Source organism: Pectinophora gossypiella, chromosome 19 (assembly GCF_024362695.1).
Source record: "Pectinophora gossypiella chromosome 19, ilPecGoss1.1, whole genome shotgun sequence".
NCBI lineage: Eukaryota > Metazoa > Arthropoda > Insecta > Lepidoptera > Gelechiidae > Pectinophora > Pectinophora gossypiella.
In genome coordinates, this window is record NC_065422.1 from 8,796,691 (window position 1) to 8,820,962 (window position 24,272).

Here is a 24,272-nt window from a genome sequence, read left to right on the forward strand (position 1 = left end):
ATTGTTTAATACCTATATCAAAGCAATTACAAAACAATGTCAAACAAAAAATTACAAAACAATCAGTATTGAAAAATATATGAATCGGTACTTCGTTGTAGCATTTCCTTGGCACCGGCTTCAGATTTATAAAATAATTAACTAATTGAAAATACGTACTTATTACTTTGTGCGAAGTAAATTTATTTATTGCTTTTTAGTTTTGCGTTTGAAGTCGGTTTTTTTTTTGTTAAAAATTTTATTTTGTTATACTGTCTTTCCTACTAAAGTTGTTTTGCACAATAAAATAATAATAAAGTAAGTAAGTATATCTAAGTATAAATAAAGTAAACCGAACAAACAATTGTTGTTGCTCTTTATTTTTGTATAAAGTGTAAGAAATGTTTTTATTAGGTAATTTATAAAAACATAATTAGTATGTAGTTTTCTGTTGCCATAAAGAAAAACTTCCTGCGAGTCCAGAAAAAATAAAAATTTAATTCCCGCCATTTTATTTTATGATAAAACAGTCGGTGAGTCGCTATTTTCCAATGCAGAGTGCGTGTTTTATCGTGCAAGCCTACAAGTCAAGTTTTTGAGTTCACTTTGGATCAAGGTCATCCGTTTCTCGTCTATTTTTGGAAACAATCGAGTCGAGAATCGTGAGTCATCGCGTCAAACATCATGTAACTTCGCTGCGACAGATCTTGATTTTATATTTTTGGAAATCAACTAAAATTGTTGCTTTTTCCATTTTTTGTTCAAAACGGATAGGCAAAGGTTTTACACAATAGAGCCTACTCACAACACTCTATATTAAATCCACCTAGGTAGGATTCATCTGTACCGCAATTTAATCTATTATCTAGCTGAAAGACATGAGTAGCACACCTTAGTAAATTATATAAAATATGTAAGTAGGTATATTATGTCACTGTAAGTAAGTATAAGAATTGATACGAATAAGTGTAGTGCAAATTGAACTCAGACATGGATAAGATAAGAATTGAATGAGTAAATAGGTAGGTAGGTAGGTACTATGTTTGTCGTCGTGTGCTGACTTGGTGATATGATAACTTGAAGAATATTTGAATAAATAACTATAACTAAATTTTGCATAAAATACTTGCTTTGATCTAAAATAAAGTAACATCCATAACGCAGACAAAAATAAAGATAAGTAAGTAGGTAGGTAGTTAGGTAATTAATTATATGTTTGGGTTGCCTGCACTGCGCAGTGCACAGGTACAAATGTAGGTACCTGCACTTTTTTAAATCTCTAAGGTACAATAGTACCTTAAGTAAAGTTTTCTTAACTCAAGACACTAGAGCCACTTATCATTATAATCCAACTTTGGCTCCTGCCTGACAAACTTAAAAAAAAAGTGTATAAAAATCAACATCTATGGACAATATAGGTATTTACATATTGCACATAAAACATAGGTAAATTGGACAAAAAGTACAATCCACGCTTTATTCTTGAATAAGGCAGTTATGCAGTTACGTAGTCAGGTATGCTTATAGTTATAACATGCAGAACTAAGTACATAATGTAATATATCGTTAGGTCATTTTATACCTATGGTAAAGCATCATAAGATCCGAAACTGCGGTTATCCCTCTGTATTTTAGCTTGAATTTTTGGTAAGTTATATTTGTGAGTGATGTCAGCAAACACAAGTCAAATAACAAGGACATTTGGGGACCATATGTATGGATATCGTTATAATAATTATTTGTTCGAACCACGTACGTAGGTATCTACAATTACGCATTCGCGTTTCGGTTCATTTGACTTAATGTTATTCACTTATTTTTAAAATATTTTAGGTGTTTAAATGTACCAGCGATTCTTAAAAATTTACCCTATTTCTAGTTGTTTTTGGAGAAATACTAAAAGCTCATGCAGCAGTACTCGAAATTATCCCGAACATACGATTATGAATTGACAGTTTCACATGTATCCATTTAAGAACCCTGTCGCTTTAAAATGTTTGACGTTTAGTGAGACCTACAAATCAATCTGCCAAGAAAGTTAAATGACATAGCACTAAAGTGTATGCATATTACTTATAATTAATGTTCGTGGCCGTACATAATACAGCAATCCTTTTGATAAGAAATATTAAAATGGATGTTGACAGCTGATAAAATTAATGTTGACATACCTTCATACCGGATCGTATCGAACATTGATGGTCCGTCATATTACCTGTAAAATAATGTACATAACAATACAAGCATCCCGCTCGGAAATAAAAGTATAATCCAACCTGTCTGACCACGCATGTTCTGAGTGATCTTAATGTCCACATCAGTTATCCTGGTAAACATTGACACAAGGCGAACAAATACTAGGTACATGTCCACGTTATGCTTATCATTGTCCTTGAGGTACTATCGTTAAGAAAAAGAAATGTGTTATATACAGGGCGTTAGTGACATCGTAACGAATACTGAGGGGAATGATTCGGACCACGATTATTTAATATCATGATTAGTTAATATCAAGTGGAATTTTCCGTCGCAAAATTCATGATATTTTTTTGTGATGGAGTATTCCCCTTGATTTTTTTAATGAAACTACCGAGTAGCTTGCTGAACTGTCATTTTTTTTAATAGACATAGACAATAGTGTACTTCTACAGCAACATTGATTATAATTTTAATATATTTAACAATAATATTAACTCAGAATTATGAGCTGAATCATCCCTCTCAGTATTCGTTACGATGTCAGGTACACCCTGTACAAATACTAATAAGTAGATAAGCCATACAAGTGGGTATGGGTGTTAGTGACACCGTAACGAATACTGAGGGGGATGATTCAGACCATGATTCTGAGTTGATATCAAGTGGAATTTCCTGTCGGAAAATTCATGTGTAATTTTAGTGTTTTTTTTAATCATTTTCAGTTACATATTTTGCGACGGAAAAATTCACTTGATATCAACTCAGAATCATGGTCTGAATCACCCTCAAAGTTTTCATTACGATGTCACTAACACCCTGTATGTAGGTATATACGTATTTATGTGATATCCGCATTTTTAAAAAAATACGTCCACTCACCCACAGACAGATGGGCCTTAAACATAGGAGCAGGTGTGTAATGTTAATCGTGATTGTATTTAGAAGTCTCAATATACGTACTTAATACCTAGAGACTCGAATTCAATTTCATACGATCCTGCCACACTTCATAAAATAAAATAAAGTTTCTGTCTACCAGAATCGGTAATTCAACAATGTTGTTCTTGTAGTAAGTATGTTTGTCGTCTGCAATAAATAATGTTACCGGTTCATAAGTTGTATTATTTCCGTAAATGAATCAATATTTGCGAAATTCAATGTTCTATTTTACATTAAGGTTAAGTTGACAGTCTACATATAGTAGTGGTTGATATAGGAATTTTAAACAGAACGTCTAGTTCAGAACAATTAGTGATTATATTCCAATAGTGATAACGGTTTAACTTCAACTTTATGGTCGTATGGCAACCGGTCGTCATAGAGTAGAGACAACCATAACTGCCAATGGCCCCGATTCCTGCAGACACCGCCTAATTTTATTTTAAGTTATATCCGTCATTTTCATATCCGTCGAAAAGGAAAGGGACGGATGATTCACAGCTCTTAATTTTAGGAAGAATGAGTAAATGAATGAATAACCCGGGCGAATCAAAAGGTACCTCGCTGGTATGCAATCCGTTTGACGTGCTGTCTACTTAACTGTGACGGGTTATTGACGGATGTAAAATTTTTAGACGGTTGGTTTAGATTTGTGCTTAAAATTGACGTGTGTTCCATTAATTTTATGCTTGTCGATTACCCGTCCCTTTCCTTTTCGGCGGATAAGAAAATGACAGATATAACTTAAAATAAAATTAGATGGTATTTACAGGAATTAGCACCATTGTCACCTAACATTTTATTTTTTCCTCCTAAATGGCTTCTGTCAACAGGGACAATTCTGCCAGCGTCAGGGTTGGGAAATACACATTTTCGGTGTACAGGAGCTCCAGAAGTTTAGGCCAAATGATCGGTTGCGTTACCTAGGTACAAACAGTAGGAGATATAGTACTTATTAAAATTCTAATTCAAAAATACCTTTATTCAGTAGGTAACATAGTTACACTTTGAATCGTCAATTTTTACATAACGAACTTCTCATCCGCCTAAAACTACTGCAGCTTCTCACAACCTGTATGTATAGCCGGGGAAAAGAAGCTGTAAGAAAAACCTCGGCACAGGGCCCTAGACCTTTTTAAAAAAATAAATAAACTTAAAATATTTTTATACAATTGAGTAATTTAGCTGCCTAATATCAGTTCTCATTCTCAGACAGTTAATTCCATGCATTCATATCTTCTAAATAATCACTAACTTTATAATAACCTTTTTTGTAAAGTTTTTGTTTAACTACTGTCTTAAAACAGTTGAAAGTCAAATTCTGAAATAATATTAAGTATATTACTTATTTTACAATAGCTTGAATGCGCGGACGAGTTAGATCTGTCAAAGTGCAAAAACCAGTGTTGTTACGTTCATTAGCATAGTGATGTATATCAGTCATTGTGTGTTGTGTATCAGTCGAGATTAGGCCGATTCTGTTCTACCTAACATTGAATATCTACTAGACACTGTTGTTCGCAAATAGGTATTTTTCAATATTTCTTTATCCATTATACATTTGCACTTTAATATCAAGGGATGTGAGGAGCTCGGTGGCGCAGCGGTAAACGCGCTCGGTCTTCGATTGTTGAAGTTAAGCAACCTTCGCAAAGGCCGGTCATAGGATGGGTGACCACAAAAAAAAAGTTTTCATCTCGAGCTCCTCCGTGCTTCGGAAGGCACGTTAAGCCGTTGGTCCCGGCTGCAGTAGCAGTCGTTAATAACCATCAATCCGCACTGGGCCCGCGTGATGGTTTAAGGCCCGATCTCCCTATCCATTCATAGGGAAGGCCCGTGCCCCAGCAGTGGGGACGTTAATGGGCTGATGATGATGATCAAGGGATGTCATAACATAAACATACATAAACAGCCTATATACGTCCCACTGCTGGGCACAGGCCTCCCCTCAATCAACCGGAGGGGGTATGGAGCATACTCCACCACGCTGCTCCAATGCGGGTTGGTGGAGGTGTTTTTACGGCTAATAGCCGGGACCAACTGCTTAACGTGCCCTCCGAAGCACGGAATCATCTTACTTTTTCAGACAATCAGGTGATGGATGTCAGGTCAGGGATGTCATAAAACATTTTTTTTAAAGTAACAGTTTAGTAACTATCAGTTTACTTTGTACAGACGAAGTAACGACATAAAACTTTACAATGTATATTATAAATACAGTTTAATCTTTCGAACGCCGGAACGCGGATCTCGACCAGACACAATGTAAAATCTATTGTGTCTGGTATCTCGGCATATGAGAGGTTAAGAGTGGTTTATAAAATTGTATGTGATAAAACGATTCATTCAATTAAGGGTTTTAGATGATGTCAAAACAATACATACATAAATTCATGCCTATTCCCCATCGGGGTAAGCAGAGACTATGGATTTCCATTTGTTTCGATCTTGAAACACTTCTCTTGCTTACTCCACATTCATCAATCGTCTCATACACGCACGCCGGTTCAGAGTCATACTAAACCTTTTATAAGGATCTCCAATTTGGTCAATTTGGTAAATGTCGATACCAAAACACAATACTTAAATGACAACAATTGATATGGCACTACACGAGACCGTACCACGTATTACCGTGACCGTACAGACACGAGTTTGCAAGGTACAAAGGTTCTTCAAAATAAACAATTAAAGTATATTAACAAGTGTTTGTCTCAAGGATTACTACCTACACGTTCTTGTAATAAGAATTGTTTTAGCACGAGTTGGCTGATAGTACATAGTCTAACTATGCAGGTATCTATTTATTAAATATGTACTTAAATGAATGAGGGACTTCCTAGGCTACGTTCACCAAAAACAATATAGATAGCGTTGTACAGCTTTAAGCCTTTAACGCGATAATTATCTACCTATTTTCTCTTTAGTCGGGTACATAATTATTCCAAAATTAAATGTAATGACAGAACCATATATAAAAATAATTGTTGCTTGATATTTGGATCATGTACGTAGCCATTACTTTACATTTTTGTGTAAGTATGTACAGTCATGAGCAATATTATGTACCCACTTTAGAACCCTGTCGCACTATCCTATTTGACATTTAATGAGACTTACGGTTTGATTTGTCAAAAAAGTTAATGTGACATGGTTTCAAAGTATATATATTATAATATACATATTAGAACTCGTGACCGTACCCCGAGCAATGAGAAAATAGGTAATTATTACGTTAAATCTGTACAGCGCCATCTATATTGTTTTTGGAGAACGTAGTTTTGTAATTCCCTCATTGACTTTAAGGACGAGATGGCTATATGTGAGGATTACCTGTTGTGTATTGTTGGTGTGGAATAAATAAAAAAAACGAATAATTAAGACGATGTATTTATTTAATTCAAACAAGTCCCTTCCTTCCTACACCTATATGTCACAAAAGTTCTTAATATAATCCGAGTGTCGCGAATTTCAAAGTAGTTTTTCATGTTAGTAGTTTAGTAGTTCAATTTCTTTTATATCTGCAAAAGTAGGTATAAAGTTTTTGGGTAAGTATAATAAAAAAAAAACGTTTTGACCCTGAGCTGTAGGTACCTACGTGCATATCTAGGTATAGGTTGCATAATAATAATCCCTTAGAGAACAAATTACAATGACAATTTATAGAATAATTGAATGAATATTGAATAATTTTATTAACACCATGTTCTTTGCTGATTGTTGATCAATATGCAAATATATGCAGAACGTTTTAGATAAATAGACTTGCAATTAGGTACCTATTATGTATAACTGGATTATGCTCGTCCCCTATTACATGATGGGACTTAACATGGCAATGAGTGGGTGTGTATATTTAACACCTTTGCGTGGATGCAGGCGTGAAAAATGAGGTACAATCAATGAGCAAAGGTGCAGTCACTGAGCTCAGCGAATTAAACAGTGGTGAAATATAGAACCATTAGTTGTCATAATTATAATGTTTTTGTAGGTGTTTGTTGGTCTTACAGAGACGACATGTAACCAGGAGGTCTTAAGTGCAACCAGTTAATTTATTACAGCTTATCGAGCCTATTATGTTAGAAAGTATACCTTTGGCAAATGCGTCAATAAGTAAATTCATACTAAAATATCTCATTACAAATCAGGAAAACAAAAACAAAATTAAAACAAAATCACGAAATAGTTTATTAAATCCTTTACTTGCACAGGACCGGAAAGGATGGCGTGAAAGAGTTGAGGCCTACTATACCCAGCAGTGGGTGGATACAGGCTCAGTAGATAGAAAGATAGATCATAAAACCTTATTATTAGACCCTAAAGCCCGCTGTCTGGTAACTGTGATTAAATACTTCCTTTTTTATTATTTTATTTAAGGAAATCCTACATTTGGAGCATTGCACTCTATGGAAGAGTGGAGTATGACACAGAGAGTGAGTGAGTGAGTGAGTGAGTTTTACATAGAGAGGTTGAAAGCCTTTGAAATAATACCTATGAAACGACAACACTTGCGATTTTCTGGATTTAAAACACATTACGTTTAAAAACACAATAAAATCTATTCTGGTGACATTATGGGAAATGTTATAACTTCATTTAGCATGATCGTAATCCTTACGAAATGTCTTCGTTTCGTTTATGTTTCTGCGTTTAAGTACCTATGTGATTAGCTTGTGTGCCAAATGGTATTTTGTCATGGTAGGTATTTATACCAAAATCCGTAATATTAATATGGAAAATTCGGGAACAATCGGGAAAGAAGTCTTACAAGTAAGTATCGATAAAATGAGCTTCATTTGTACGGCGTAATTTATGGGTAAATAAAAAAGAAACCACTTTTACGATAACTTCTAATTGTATTGCCTTGGCCATGAGCTGTTATAAGTAATTATGGATACCTAGATGAAATGATATGTTTTCTCGTTTATTGCTGTAATAAAACTTGTCCAAACGAGGTAAATTATTGGTAAATTAGTATATAATAGGCATGGCATGGGAGTGGAGGAAAACATACACAGGAGGTACAGATTAAGTCAAATACTGCCAAAACCCATTTCTCGGGAATGTGGATTTCTTCGCGATATTGTCCATTACCGCTTTGCACATGTTAAACCAGTTATGATCCAAACATGAATTCGAAAGTCATTGATTTAGGTCCGTGATAGATAGACAGATAAAGGATTTATTTACCTAACAAAAGACATTACACGTTACATTAGCACATTAGGTACAAAACAAAATATATCAAATAAAACATATCGACATCACAGGCAAAAGGCCGCGCTGGATGCGAACCTGCGACCTCACAGTGAGAATGAGAGCGTTGTTCGAACTGGGCTACCACGATTTTGATAATTTTGGTCTCTATATAATACAATAACCGGCTTATTTTCTGAAGTCGGTTAAATATAATACAATCGTGAGGTTGTGTTACGCTTCAGTTTCACTTTACAGTGTTCTTATCAGCTAACACGTTTCTGTCACGTGACTTCTAACTACTATTATTATAATATGATGCACATTCACACATACTTACTGTTCTATGACTTAATTGTCGTTTGCTTTGCATATAGTCGCGTTGAGTGGGTTTGTGTACCTACTTCCAGTACCTAATGAGAAAAGTTTATGTTGGTAATACTAAAGAATAGTAGGTATTTATGCCATTTTCTAGACAAATTCAATATAGATACTTACCTGCATAGGTACATAAATTCACTACGTACAGTTCAGTACAATTATTCATTATATTTCAATAAGATAACAATTTACAACCGTCTCAATGCGCGGTAAGAATTCGATCTGTCAAAGTACGTAAGCTAGTGTTGAGACGTTTATAAGCATAGTAATGTATCAGTCGATATTAGGTCGATCGATTCTTTTCTATCTAACAGTATTTATTAACCACTTGTTACACAAAGTCCTGATTTTTGTATGTTTTTAAACGACTTGTTGTAGATTTGCCGCAAATGGCATTAACTACTTGGCCGTAATAAAGTTCTAAGCTGGATATAGGTATGTTCCTTAGATAATTTTTATTATTCGTTTGGCCTTATCTGTAAGTACCTACATTAAAGTACCTCTTAAGTATTTAGCAATCTTGTCAAATGTCTACGTCGCATTGTAAAAATCAACAAAAAATATTATTTGCAAAAAATATAAATTATCAAAGTTTATTATGATAAAATTATCGTAAATAAAATAAAGTACAGTTGATTATGCAAACTCATTAGCGTTTCCTTGTGTTTATCTTTTATAATTGAATGTCGGGATGTAGGTCATGTTATCTGCGTCCCCGTGGTCTGTGGTGTTTACTTTACTAATTAATTACGTATTATATACATACTATGTTTTATTTATTTCATTATTCGCGCGTTTATTTTTCACTAACACAGTTGGCAATACGGCTCAACACCTATCACGTTGGTCTAACAGAAACAGAACTAACAGAAAGAGGTGTGGGTAAGGACTTTAGTAGTAGTAGTAAGGACTCTGTAAGATTTTTCTACAGTCATGAGCAATATCATATACCCACTTTAGAACCCTGTCGCACTATACTTACGTTTTAATTTGTCAAAAAAGTTATTGTGACATGGTTTCAAAATACCTTTTACTACTCGTGAGCGTACTTCTAATTGTCGCAATAGAAATATAATAGTCGTGAACATGTGTTATGTTATTCGCGCAGAATCGGTAAATAGATTAAGTATTTGAACTGTCTACAACTCTACAAAACTGTGGTTATTCATGTTGTTGTATTATTTATGCATTATTCTTCTTCTATCGTTTGGGTTGTGAGGTGGATTACCAACCACATTAACCCTGGTGTCAGGGTTACTATTGAGCTGCCAAAGACCCTTGACACGGCTCATGTAACGACTAATTACTTACATCAGTAAGAAATAACCGGGACCAACAGCTTAACGTGATTTCTGAAGCACGGATCATCTTACTTTCGGATAATCAGGTGATCAGCCTGTAATGTCCTAACCAAACTAGGGTTCACAAAGTGATTTTTGTGATCCCAGGACCTCCGGATCGTGAGCCCAACGCTCAAACCACTGGACCACGGCGGCCGTCTACTTTATGCAATAAAGCGGTATTATTTAATTAAATCTATCGCATTCGCATATCATCTGACACCGGGTTGCTCTGAACCATGTGGTGATAAGTGATAACGCTATCAGAACAACAACATCAGTATTGTATTTACATATTTAAGTATTATTATTTTTTAATTAATCATAATAAATAATATTATCTTGCGATGGATGATGTACGTGTAACTACTCCAATTACGAATAACGTCCGACTAAGTTCATGATTCTGAGTTAATAAGTATCAAGTGGAATTTTCCGTCGCAAAATTCATGCTTTCTTTCTTTTTTTAAATTATTTACTTTGGCGATAGAAAATGATAAAGTCATGAACTTATTTTATGTTATTATGTAACAGTAATAGTAGTAACATACATAATAACATACGCAATCCTAACTCTACTTAATGAGGGAATTTCCGGGCTAAGTTCCCAAAAACAAGATGGCGCTGTACAGATTTGCCTTTTTAACCTTCTCATTTAATGAATAACAGACATATGCACATTTTATTTTTGGGTATAAATGATGACCCTTATTATTACACCCAGGCGCAATATATTTTTGACCCATTATTATTATAATTTTAAACGCATCTGATCAAGCAACAAATAATTTTCAAATTCATGCAAGAAATCATTATTATTGGCAAAAAGATGTGTCTTAATAATGTTCTTTTCGAACTCTATCAAGCCGAAAATACAATTCTAATCCAAAAAAAATCGAAACACTGCAGAATTTTTTCAACAAAAACGAATTTAATTTGATTTTGGAACCAAAAAATTGAAATGAAAATAAATAATTGAATGCTTTTTTTATACGTTTTCGCTCACACGTTTAACCTATTTACACGAATTTTTGGTCTCCTATATCACTTTATTACCTTAGTAGTTTTACCTTAGTAGCTTTTTACAGAGTTTTACTTATACTTATTACTTTTTACTGTCTACAAATCTGTAAAGATCACTCCATCGTGGGTGTCTCTTAGCAACATGGCCAGTGTCAGCCAATTATGCAAGTAACTGGCGACTGTGCCCGCCGGCGAAATATATTAACATTCAAATCGCATGTGACAGCGTAGATAACATTGTTGTTAGTTGGGTTTGCAGGCTGACATTGACGCCAAGGTTCGGTGACCTGGACCAAATACGTGGCCGCATTTGGGCGTTAATCATACTGTTATTATAATATCACAAGAGAGGTTTTTCAATAAAAATATTAGGAGATTTTAGCTGTTTTCGTTTGGAAAATATCTCATCTGATGTCAGTTGAAGTGCAAGCGATGATGCAGTCTAAGGTATAGTTACAACACATGCATATTTACAACGAGAAGAAGTTTCGAAAATAAGTATAATTACAAACAAAAAATGCTATCTGTTTCTTGGTAGTCAATGATCTAATCCCTAATTTTCTACCAAATTTTTTCGTTTTGGACTCCAACATTTCGGCCAACCTGTAATATTTACTTAAAGGTGTTAAAATTTTAAATATAGCTTTGGGGTGGTATATTGATTTTAAAATAAAAGAAATAAATATATACAAAAGATTAAAATGACAGGGCAGTTATCAAAGCTCGGCCAAAATTAAGTGTAAGTAATGCCTTCTGAGATGAATGTACTAGTAATAATACCTTAAAAATATAACTTTTGTTTCGTCTATCTTGAAAATTTCACTTGACTAATTTTCTGGTACCCAGATAACATCTTATCGACTATTTTCACTTTATAATCTTCAACATAACATTGTAATCCAAGGTTCGATGCCCTAACATCAAAGCCTAAACGTTAATAGTTCATAAACTGGCTTTGAAAATATATTTTGTAAACGAATTTGGATAATTTACTTATGAATATTAATATAAATTGATAAAGCGAATGAGTTGGGTTTGCGCTTAGTTATTGTTGATTAAATCTCGAACTTTTATATGAATGAATCCAAATTAATGTGAAACAAGCAGATAGTCAAGTCTTAGTAAAATTCTTTTTATTTTTAAGTAAGACCTAGACGAAAGTACACTTTAAAGTAAGTATTGCAATGTGTATGGGTCGTTCTACAATTTTTTGTTATCCGTCCAAGTAACCCAATTAATATTATCTGAGGTAAATCTAATATAATCTAATATATCTTCTTCTATCGTGTGGGTTGTGAGGTGAATTACCAACTTCATCAACCCTGGTGTCAGGGTTATTATTGAGCCGCCAAAGGCCCTAACATGGCTCATGTAACGATTACTTACTTACATCAGTAAGTGGTAATCGGGACCAACGGCTTAACGTATCTTCTATATAATAGACACGTATATAAGATTACGTCTATTTATCGTTGGGTGAAGCAGAGACTACGGAATTCTGTTTACTACGATCCTTCCTCTTCCAATTCTACCACTTATAACTGCATTGTAAGTCTTTTTCGCAAGATTGCTTTCACTTTGATTTGCCTCAAGTAAATAATATATTCATATTGTTACTTTTCAAGGCGATACATACAATAATTTACTTACTATTCTTACTAACTTATGTAAGTAGGCATTCGTAATTGCAACTAGTAAGATAGAAATGCAATACACTCGACATGCAATTAATCAATTCCTTAGTTTGTTTTGCAAATTAGCAATAATAATTGCTTTTATGCAAATACGTTGCCTTGTCTCTAATGGATTCTCTTTGTTCAAAATGATTATAGTAAATTAAGTTGAATTTTCTTCTGTGGACTTCGTTCTAACTACTTTATGCACTATCTGGACAAAATATAGGTAGGTACAGACATGAGCAATATCATGTACCGATTTTAGAACCCTGTCGCAGGATCATATGTGACATGTGATGAGACTTACGGTTTAATTTTTCAAAAAAGTTAATATGACATAGTTTCAAAGTGTATACATATTAGTTAGTACTCGTGACCGTACATAGGTTAAAATTATAACTTGACGTCGTTTAAAAATTGGAATACTAGTCTTCTCTTTTACTTATTTCCTTCCCTTAGGGTTGCCTGGAAGGGACCACTTCAAGCGATAAGCCCGCATATTGGCGTGTATTTAGATAATGACCCTCTTTCTGTACTTTTACTTTTGGTGTATTTGTGCAAAATATATTCTTATCTTCATTAATTTAATTGTTTCTTGTCCTCCAGTGGTATACTGCGACTACAACGGGTCGGGTCGGGCCCTGCAGTGGCTCGAGGAGTACGTGGTCAGGGATGTGCTGCCCACCCATGCTACGAGGTGCACGGCACTCTCATACACTTCCGGACAGAGCGAAATATACAGGTAAACATTCTATGGTACTGACGTTATAATCTAGGTAAGACTATTGGGTAGAGAATTGGCGTTATTAATCAGAGAAAGGAACGAATTGGGTAGTTTCGTAGGTCAAAGATGAATTATATAAGATAAAGACAGATCTAAAGGTGACAAAAACGTTTTCTTTTTTATATTTAACTTATTTATGAATTTTAATAGAGAAAATGTAAAAATAAGTGCGTCATTATGTCACATTTTTCTATGACGTCACAGGTTGCTTTTTCATACAAATTCCATATTCATTTCATATTTTGACGTCTAGTAAAAAGCGAATTGAAAACTACCCTATTATACTATAAATCGTATACGCTAGCTGAATATAACATACTATTGGAAACCAGTAAAGTGGACGAGGCCTGGGTTCAGGGGTGGATTTTAAAGGCTGAATATAATAAGGTTGAGACTATACTGTTACAATGAATAGGCCAGTTTTTGGTAGAGTAAGTGAAGTGGCAGTTTCAGTTTAGTTCAGTAGTGGTTGCTTAAAGGGATTCCTAATATCTATCTACTGAGTGTCTTAGGTGGTATTAAATAGTACGACCAGTTCAGTATAATTATTGATTATATTTCAATAAGATAACATTTTACAATCGTCTCCATGCGCGGTAAGAATTAGATCTGACAAAGTACGTAAGCTAGTGTTGTGACGGTCATTAGCATAGTGAGGTATCAGTCGATATTAGGTCGATCGATTCTTTTCTATCCAACAGTAGGTACGCTGTAATTTTAATTATGCGCGATATCAATGAAAATACCAGTACTTCTACCACAAAAGAAGCTAAGCATCACATCAACCAAGACTGAAGAAATCTTGAAAAACGAACCATAATGCATAGTAGGTATGTTTTTTCAAACAGGGCAGAATCAAAGGAGGTGATCCGGGGCGCGGTGGGGGCGTGCCCTGAAGATGTGGTGATACTGGGGGGCTCCCTGCCACGCGTGCTGCGCGCGTTGCGCCCGCGCCGGGTGGCGTTGTTCGTCAGCTCGCGAGAGACCGAACGGCAGCTTGCGCCTTGGAGGGAGTGCGGGGCTGAGGTAATGAATGAATGAACGAATTAATTAACACTTTATTGCATTTATATGAGCTTTGTGTTTGGATGTTTTAAGGGCTTTTTTAGTCTTCTTCTATTTTGTGAGGTGGATTACAAACGGCATCAACCCTGGTGTCAAGGTTATTATTGAGCCACCAAAGGCCCCAAATAAGTAAGTAATAACTTCACATCAGTAAGTAACAACCGGGACCAACCGGCTTAACGTGCCCTCCGAAGCATGGATCATCTTACTTTTGGATGAGGTCAAAATCAACCAAGACTCCATGACCGCTTGCTAACTTCATCAGGTTAGATTGCTCATACCGGGTTAAGGGGTGCCACTTTGAGCACCACCTAAATATTTTGCTAGGGCCGCCACTGATGGAATGTACATGTAAATGATTTTCCTAGACCTAGAACTAACTGGTCGTTAGGCCTCTTATCATAAAATATTAGTATTTATATTCAGTATGTTTGCGCCAAAACATGTTTTTGTACATATATGAAATCAATGAACAAGCAGTAATTCCTCAATGTCGTCAAGAGGTCAGAGACTAAGCATTCATTCATCGATGGAACGTCATAGAGAAGGTATTGTATCACGTTGCTTGTACTGTATCATTCGGGGCATTCGTGTTTTAATATCTATGAGTTTCTAAAAGGAATTCCAGGTAGAAGGTTCTGGAAGGAAGGCGACTAGAGGGGTTAACAAAATCGGTTCATAAACGACGAAGTCATCCGCGAACAAACAAAAAAAATATACGTTCGAATTATGAACCTCCTGTTAAAATGTGTGAGTGGATTGATTATTTCACCACTCGTAGACTGTATTAAAGAAACACTGATTGTTTTGCCACTTCGCATATAATTCAGTTTTAGTAGGTAATTACAAAGGTTACACGTCCGACAATAAGAGATAGATTGATGAATATAAAATTAATTTAAAAAAGTAAAGAATTAATATTTATTTAACCTTTTTTTTAATAGGTATTTTTATGTTGCAATTGTCAACACCTCCTCCTTTTTTGAAGTCGGTAAAAAGGCCACATGGAAGCAATTTATGTAAGAAAGCTATGTTAACATTGCGCACTTACTTTTATACGTGCAAATGTCAATGTTGCGTTTTTAGATGAATTGCTTCGATGTAGCCGGTTTTAACTCCCCTGTGCCTAGCAGCGGGACGTAGATAGGCTATTTATGTTTAATGTTTACAAGGAAATATAGGATTGTATTTTGTCCGGCTAAGTCAAAATCAAATCTTCAATAAGTCACGTCAAAAAAAAGCAGGATCGTACGATCGTAGAGTAGGTTAAGTACCTTAAGTTCTCTCTCTCTTTATTTAAGAGCTGCGCTCTTGTCGGTGGAGTAATTGCCATTACTCCATAGCCAACCCTCCACCTTAAGTTAAAAGTAGACTTACATATACACAAAATCACGCCTATTTTCCGATGGGGTAGGTAGACACCACGGAATTCCACTTGCTACTATCCTGACCGCTTTAGCAAACGTAGAATTTCAGATTCAAAATGCGTTGAATTTATATGTAGTTTCGCTACATAGTCAATCATTATCTATAATATGTATGTCCCCGGGTTACACATAAAATTATTCATATATAGAAGTCTAAATACATGAAGAAACGTGTATCGTTTATGAGTATGCTCGGCGCCACAAGAGCACTTAGCGCAGGGCTATATTACCTAATATTCAATATCTCCTATACTTAAAGGTTGCCTGGAAGAGATTGCTACTTAGCAATAAGGTCGCCTATTGTACTAATTCTATTTCTCTTTTGTTTTGTATTTTGTTTTTTCCTGTTTGTGCAATAAAGTATTTGTTAAGTTTGTTTGTTGTTTATGATCGGCAAATTCCTACAGTATGCATTATGCACAGGGATGGTGAACCTTTAAATGCCATTATTATATCCTAAGAAATCCATACTAATTTATACTTAAATATGAAAGTTTTTCATAAAGAAACCGATAACAATTGACAGACTGATCGAAACATAAGAACGGACATATGCTTTCCAGGAATGGATTTAGTGTGGGTATCTACATACAGCGATAACCGAAATCCCTTCTAGATTTCCAAACAAAATAGACAATTCGGTTTGGATTTTAAAAAGACTTTGGGTCGTAATACCATATAATTAGCCTTTACTTTCACTCGCCACTGGTACTTGAAGACATCATCGTTTGTTCAGATTTTTCGTACAATTTAAAAAGGAATGAATTACCACTGAAAACGTCTCTTACCACGTGGCCAGTTGTCAGAGGTTTAATAAAAAATAAACCAAATTCTTGAAGAATTAACTCCTCAACTAATGCCGTGCCATTGGTTCGCCAACCCTGCCAATGCACTTATCAGCGGCGTGTGCGCATATCAACATACATTCAATACCTTGCCACTGCACGTGGTATGCACGCATTCTAATCCGCGATCGAAAATTTTCCGCACTCACTGTTAGATTTGTTATGCATATTTTTATTGTTTTGTTTACCGAGGTTTTTACTACTTTTGGACTTACTAGTGCCTATTGCATAACTGTGAAGGGCGTCTTGCATTGTACCTCTGGACTGTTTACATGTTGTATAAAACCAATACGTTTCTACAACGGTTTGCAAAGTAAAATGAAGGTTTTGAGCTCAAGTTTTTAGTTGATTTTTTTTATAAGTACCCGTTTGGTTTTCTTCACAGAAAACCCTATCGGTATTTTTACTTCATTAGACGATTACTTGATATAGGTTCATACCAGTTACGTGGATGGAAACTGAGACAAATGCAATTTTTTCTAAACTTTTGTTTTTATAAATTGGAATCGAGAAAGGTAGATTAACCCTCGTTCACACAATCCCTTTCAGCCCTGACCGTGTGGTTACAACCATTATCCAATTAGTAGATATTTATACAACCATATACCATACGGGTCGATGACGTTCTGCCAGTGGCAAGTAGATTGAACTGGGTTGGCTACATACCTCATTATCATGTTTTTTTTATACGCGAAACTGGCTGACAGGCGTACCAGCACAAAGTCCAAACAGCTGGAAATATAATTTAAGCAAGCAAAGCTATACTTAATATATAAAGGGTATTTGGTATGTCAGCCCCTAAGAGATTGAATGAGATTACACGCCATCGAATTGGCACTCAATAATTAATCAGGTTTTTTCATGCATGATGATGATGATGATGATAGGCAACTATTTCACCACAATCTCATCCGATGGTAAGAAATTTGGTCGGGAGTTCGACGTGTTTACTAAATTGTATAACAATTTTTTATGTTAGAGAACGTCTAGGGCCCTGTGCCGAGGTTTTTCTTGGAGCTTCTTTTCCCTGGCTATACAGGTTGTGAGAAGCTGCAGTAGTTTTACGCGGATGAGACGTTAGTTATGTAAAAACGATTGAAAGTGTAACTATGTTAGCTACTAGAATTTAGAATTTTGACATGCTTTCTTCTAGGCCCAGATTGTATACAAAAGGAAAAAGATTCGCTTGCAGAGAATTTGAGACCTACCTATGATTCGCATATTTATTTCCAAGATAAGAATAAATCGACACATTCTCTGTATGACACTAAAGGACGTTTACACTATCAGTACGGCCGGAGGTCACATCGTCTTATCCGTCAAGGCCTTTACTTCTGCCTTGATCTACCTTCGCCAATGTCCACAATCAATTACTTGTCAACAACAACAAATAAATATTCATAACATTTAGTTGCATCCCTTTAGAGATAGACGGAAAATTCTACTTGATATTAACTCAGAATCATGGTCTGAACTGTCCCCCTGAGTATTCGTTACGATGTCACTAACACCCTGTATATACTTACTTACGTTGTAGTTTGGTTTATTTAGTAATCTGTGGTTTGGCACGAAAATACCTGCCACAAATACTTATCTGTTAGCTTCAATAATAAAATTCTGATAACAAGAGATTTCAGTCAAAGAATAGGAGAGGTTGAGGTGCCTTTGAGAAAATTGATTTTGTTCAAGCGGTTACAACTTATATAACTCACGACTATATTCCAATTGAGGCAGTCAGAGGTACATCCATCGCAAGATGAACTCAGTAGCCACCGAGGTTTCTGTTAAACCGACGTGATTGGTGGTAGGCCGCATCGCCGTTTAATGGTCGAGGCAACTGTGATAGTAAAAACTACACATAAGATAAGCTAATAACTCATTGGTGCGAGTTATAGGTAATAAATTATAATAAAACAAAGTGTTAAAACTTTGGTCCTTGTCCAACATACCTAGCCACCAGACAGATTCAATTGTTACACGTAAATCTTCCACTAACCTACGTAAGTTATTGCTAAAACGTGCGCGGGAGACGTAAACAGACCAAAAGTAGAGATGCGTATTGAAATGTTTTCATAATTTTATGGCTACCGTCCTTCTGCCGCATGACATTTATGAACTAATGAACAACAGTAATGTACAAGTAACGCCATGCACTCACCTTTGTTATAAAACATACACCACACATAATAAATATAATAAAATTAGCAACAAATGGTACGTTGTTTCTAGATATCACGCGTAGCGTAGGTTCATATTGTATATATTCAAGATTATCTATAACATGTACTGTCTCTTTTGATTAGCAAGCTACGTGCAGGACTGCAATACATTAAGTCAAGTTACAATAACTTCTTCTTTTCACCTATAAGATCTTTTGAATTGGCAATTTTTGTATTTACATTTTATATTTTAATTCGAGTTAAATGGGTTTCATGTTTGGTCGTTTTCACTTGATTTGGTCTACTGCCGAATGCAGGACTCCGTTGTTGATAAAGTGCCTTCTTTATTTTTCTTGGAAATCTTGTCTGGTTTCCCTTTTTCCCCATAGAGCAACATGGACCTCAGGTGGATCGCATCCTGCTTGCAAAGTTTTACGTTCATAAACTTTTCAGAAATATCTGTTGTCTTGACTTCATAGAAAATAAATAAATTGTCATTGTTTTGTCTATGACATGTCCATGTAATTGTCATTAAATAAACCTACGTTTATGGCATATTTTTCTTATTAACATCGTTTTTGTAATAATTTTTACGAGTTTTTTTATTTGAAGCGAGAAACGTTTTGTTGTGCGTCTCGTACTTTTGTAATCATGGTTAAAATTTTCAATTTCTTTGGTAATTGCCCTGAAGACGCTAAACGGTAAGCCTTTTAACCCTAAACTTTGCTTTACAATGAGACTTAAAATGTAGTGGGTTAATTAGTACTCACAGTTCACTTTAATAATGTTTCTGATTACTTGCAGTTGTGAAAAGCCATGTGGTCCTTCAGTCTTGCAAACCATATTCTCCCCTATAACTGGGCTACTGACTCTCATCCATTGTTTTCTTGAGATGCTCGTGAGGATACTAATGACGATTCTGATGATGATCGACAATTTACTCAGAATGTTGCTGTCAGGGATATACAATATCCTATCATTCCTAGTGCAGTTGCTGACTCTGGTTCCCATATGCTGTGTGTTCTTCTTAACCTCGAAGTGCATGTCTTGTGGCTTTAGCGGTGGATGTGGACAAGCCGCCTATACGAGCAATGCCAATTGCATCATCGGTATCTCCAGTTTCGTCATATTATACATCATCTTCAACCGCTGGTTATTCCCTGACTTCTTCTTCGGATTGTTGGGTTTCAAGAGAGCCGACTAGCGAATGTTTAAATATGTATGAACTTAAGCCGTTTTTAGCTAACAAAATGCGATGAAATGAGTCAATGAGATTTAAACAGACTAGGCCTAGGTACTCAGCGAATAGTTATCTAAAATAAAGTATTTGTTACATTCCATCGATATAGCAGCAATTGTTTTACCAAAGATTGCGAATTTTATCAACTTTTTTGAATAACAGATTTACAGTGTTTTTTTAGATTATTTTGTTTTGTTTTATAGTTTTCTTTGTTTTTTAAGATATTTTAAGTTTTAGATGTTTTGTAGTTTTCGGTTTATCTACAAGTTTATTTTTGTAGCTCTATTTTGTTTTAACATTTATATTTACTGGCAGTACGTTACTGCAAATATTAATAAATAATTGTACTGGGACTATTGTTATTTTAAATTAAACACTAAGATTTTTTGTACATATTAGTTACCCACTTTAATAGCATTGAGGTACTTATAGCTTGATAAAATATACTTGAAATATTCGCTATAATTTTAAACATATTTCCCAGTTTATTTAAAGTCGTGTCAGTTTAGGACAAATATTGTCGAAACTCAAATATTGAACGTTTGAATTGACGTTTTCAGAGCAAGTAAATACATTAACATGTCGGGTTTATTTGTTTGCATACAAAACGTTGAGGTTCATGCCAGATTTATGAAACATTTAATACTGTTAAGGTTTTAATCGCATGACCCATTTTTTTTCTTCGATTGGAGACTGTTATATTTGAGGAATATTATTGACATTTGGAGGCGTCGACGGTAATAAGACCGCGAATGTTTTGGCTAGTAAGTGCGTCCTGAGCAGGGGGATTAAATCAGCAAACTTCTCTGCTGAACTTGGAGTAAAGAAAAAGCTTACAATGCGTTCAGCTGCTTATCATCCTTGGCATGATGATGCCATAACACTCAGGACACATTCTTAGTGTTAGCTGGTTTTTACAGGGTCCGCTTACCTGACTTGAAGATTTGACAAGTCCTGTTTTTACAGAAGCGACTGTCAGACCAATCTACGAAGGGAAAACCTGTCCAATAGGCACAGGTTAGGTCACATACCATCAAAACGCATTTCTCTGGAGTGTGGGTTTCCTCACGACATTTTTCTTCACCGCTGTGCACATGATAATAATTTATCATCGAAATATGAATTCGGAAACAATTTCTGGAAATCGTTGGTATAGGCCTTTTTTGGATTTTAACCTGCGATCTCACAGAGAGCATCAACCGGTCTTCTAACTGGGCTACTGTGGCTTATCATCCCGGGCCTTTTTTTCTTGTATTTAGGGGCTTTTAACAAAGTTTGTTATGTTGTAGAAATTAATACACAGACGGTAAGCAATTTTATTTTCCGATAATTATGTAGGTACCTAGATCCTAACCCAATCACCTAACCCAATACAACTTGCTCATTCATGAAACGAATGTCGGATTGGATTCCGTTTCGATTACCATCAAGTTATGTAACTCGACATATCTCGTTAGCTTTCCGCGATACGGCCACGAGAATTGACACAATTTTAATTTAAACTAGATTTGTTCGTTCCATATAATATAAAATTCTTTAAAAGCAGGTAAAGAAAATTGATTGTGATTGTTTGCAAGTATATGATTGCTTTTTATATATTACTAATATATGTATAAGTAAACAATAATTTTAAAAAAAGGAACCTATCGATTTTATAGAGGAAATAATAAATCCATAAAACGGGCACGTGTTTCGGAATCCATATCCATCATTATTTGTACTTACACGTACATACATACATAAAATCACGCCTATTTCCCACCGGGGTAAGCAGAGACTGGAATTCCATTTGTTTCGATTCTTGCTTCCTCCACATTCATCAATCGTTTCATATACGCATGACGGTTCAGAGTAGATCGTACTATACCTTTTCTAAGGACATCTCACTCCAATTTGGTCAATGTACGTTCTTCTTGAGGAGGCTCGGTGTCGCTCAGCGGGCAATGGAGAGAGCTATGCTCGGTATTTCCCTGCTCGATCGAAACAGAAATGAGGAGAACCGCAGGAAAACTAAAGTCACCGACATAGCTCGGAGAATTGCAAAACTGAAGTGGCAGTGGGCAGGACACATAGCGAGGAGAACCGATGGCCGCTGGGGCGGAAGGGTTCTGGAGTGGCGACCACGTGTCGGACGACGCTCAGTGGGTAGGCCCGCTACAAGGTGGACCGACGATCTGGTGAAGGTCGCGGGAAGCCGCTGGAGGCGGGCAGCGCAGGACCGTTCGTCGTGGAGATCCTTGGAGGAGGCCTATGCCCAGCAGTGGGCGTCGTACGGCTGATGATGATGACGTCCTTCTTGGTCTTTCTTTGCCAGCCCTACCAACAACGTTCGACTTATATACTGCTTTCGTAATCTTATTATACCTCATCCGCTTTTCGTGTCCAAACTAACTTTACATTCCTTTCTCAATCTTAGGGTGGTATTAATAAACTAAACGCAGCTGAGATTGCCCTCAAGATCAATCTCAAGTCTCTGTTTTTATATAAGAACTGTCAAATTGACGTGATCTTGAAGGCAGTCTCAAAGCTGAGATTAGTTTATTAATACCACCCTTAGTCACTATAATAATCTTTTAGACCACAATTCTCACTCTTATCACACTGTTTCTTACTCTATCACTGAAATGTATACTGACATATATGTGAACAATAAAGAATATACTTGTAAATGTTCATAACGAGCTTGTACCACACTCAACAATAGTAAGTGCTGCAATTCATCAGTCATGTTTTTGAAAACGTGCAGCGCCCAAGCGACACCTCTTACCTAAGTAACTTCGAAGCGGGTCGTAAAAAAATTACGACTCTAATCAGCCGGGTTACTGCAGGTTTTATAAACCAGTTAGCGAGTCAGTCGGTCTTTTATTAGTGCTGTGTCGTAACGTAACATAAGCTCACGACTATAATCCCAAGGGTAGTCCAGGTACCTACTACATTCGTCGCAAGATGAACCATGTACCCACGCATCAGCAAGCATACATGCTCTTTTTTTTAGCTTTTTTGTGTAGTACATCGCAGGTTAGAAAACTAAACTGAAAATAAATATTTTTCGAATAATTTTTAAATATGCATACTATCATGCCTTCCCACAGCGTCAAATTAAATGGAAATTAACGGCCTCCGTGGGCCAGTGGTTAAGCGTTGGGCTCACGCTCCGGAGGCCCCGGATTCGAATCCCGGTGGAGACATATCACAATCACTTTGTGATTCCTAGTTTGAAACACAATAACGGGTTCTTACCGCGTTTAAAGTAGGGATATGAGACTCCCGATATTTCGACACTGTTGCAAGTGCCATGATAATAACCGCGTAAACTTAAAACAATGTATCCCTAGTTTGGTTAGGACATTACAGGCTGATCATCCGATTGTCCGAAAGTAAGATGATCCGTGCTCCGGAAGGCACGTTAAGCCGTTGGTCCCGGTTACTCACTGATGTAAGTATGTAGTCGCTACATGAACTATGTCAGGGGCCTTTGGCGGCTCAGTAATAACCCTGACACCAGGGTTGATGAGGTTGGTATTCCACCTCACAACCCATACGATAAGAAGAAGACTGCGTCGAATGCTGTTTTTGATCAACGTAGCCTGGAAAGTCTCTTACTGATAAGTGGCCTGCGTCTAGTAGTGGGACGTGGGTATATATAAATATAAAACATATACCTAATACCAAGTTATTACTGCGTTAAAATCAGGTATATGAGACTCCCTTAACGCGGCAAGAACCTGGTATTATGTGTTTTAATTATGGTAATAACCGCGTATACCTCAAACAAATCTACTCATTAACATTATAATATGAATAACTCCCATATTTACCTCCCATATTTACATCCGGTGGAAGTTATTTCCCTTGACATCACTAGTTCTAACCGTCCTTGCTTTAACAGCCCTGGGGACCGATCGACCCCGGATCCCGCATTGGGTCCTAGTCTATTTCCATCTGACCTTGGTAGTGAAATTGTTAGGCTTTTCCGTAGATTGGACTGTATCGTAAACAATATGACGTCATTCTTGAGA

The 24,272-nt window shown here is 36.0% G+C and overlaps 1 protein-coding gene and 1 long non-coding RNA gene across 2 annotated transcripts in view; one reads left to right on the top strand and one right to left on the bottom strand.

Annotated features, from left to right (window-relative positions):
- LOC126375626 (uncharacterized) overlaps nt 1-24,272 on the top strand; it is a 111,150-nt gene that overhangs the window by 51,379 nt on the left and 35,499 nt on the right. Inside the window, exons 2-3 of the mRNA XM_050022616.1 lie at nt 13,340-13,475; nt 14,366-14,543. Of these exons, the coding sequence (XP_049878573.1) occupies nt 13,340-13,475; nt 14,366-14,543 (314 nt within the window). The remainder of the gene's footprint in view (nt 1-13,339; nt 13,476-14,365; nt 14,544-24,272) is intronic.
- LOC126375756 (uncharacterized) lies at nt 3,146-16,185 on the bottom strand. The gene is made up of 3 exons (XR_007567642.1): nt 15,960-16,185; nt 14,333-14,538; nt 3,146-4,040 (listed from the first exon to the last, which is right to left on the bottom strand). It is a non-coding gene; the product is annotated as an uncharacterized LOC126375756 (long non-coding RNA).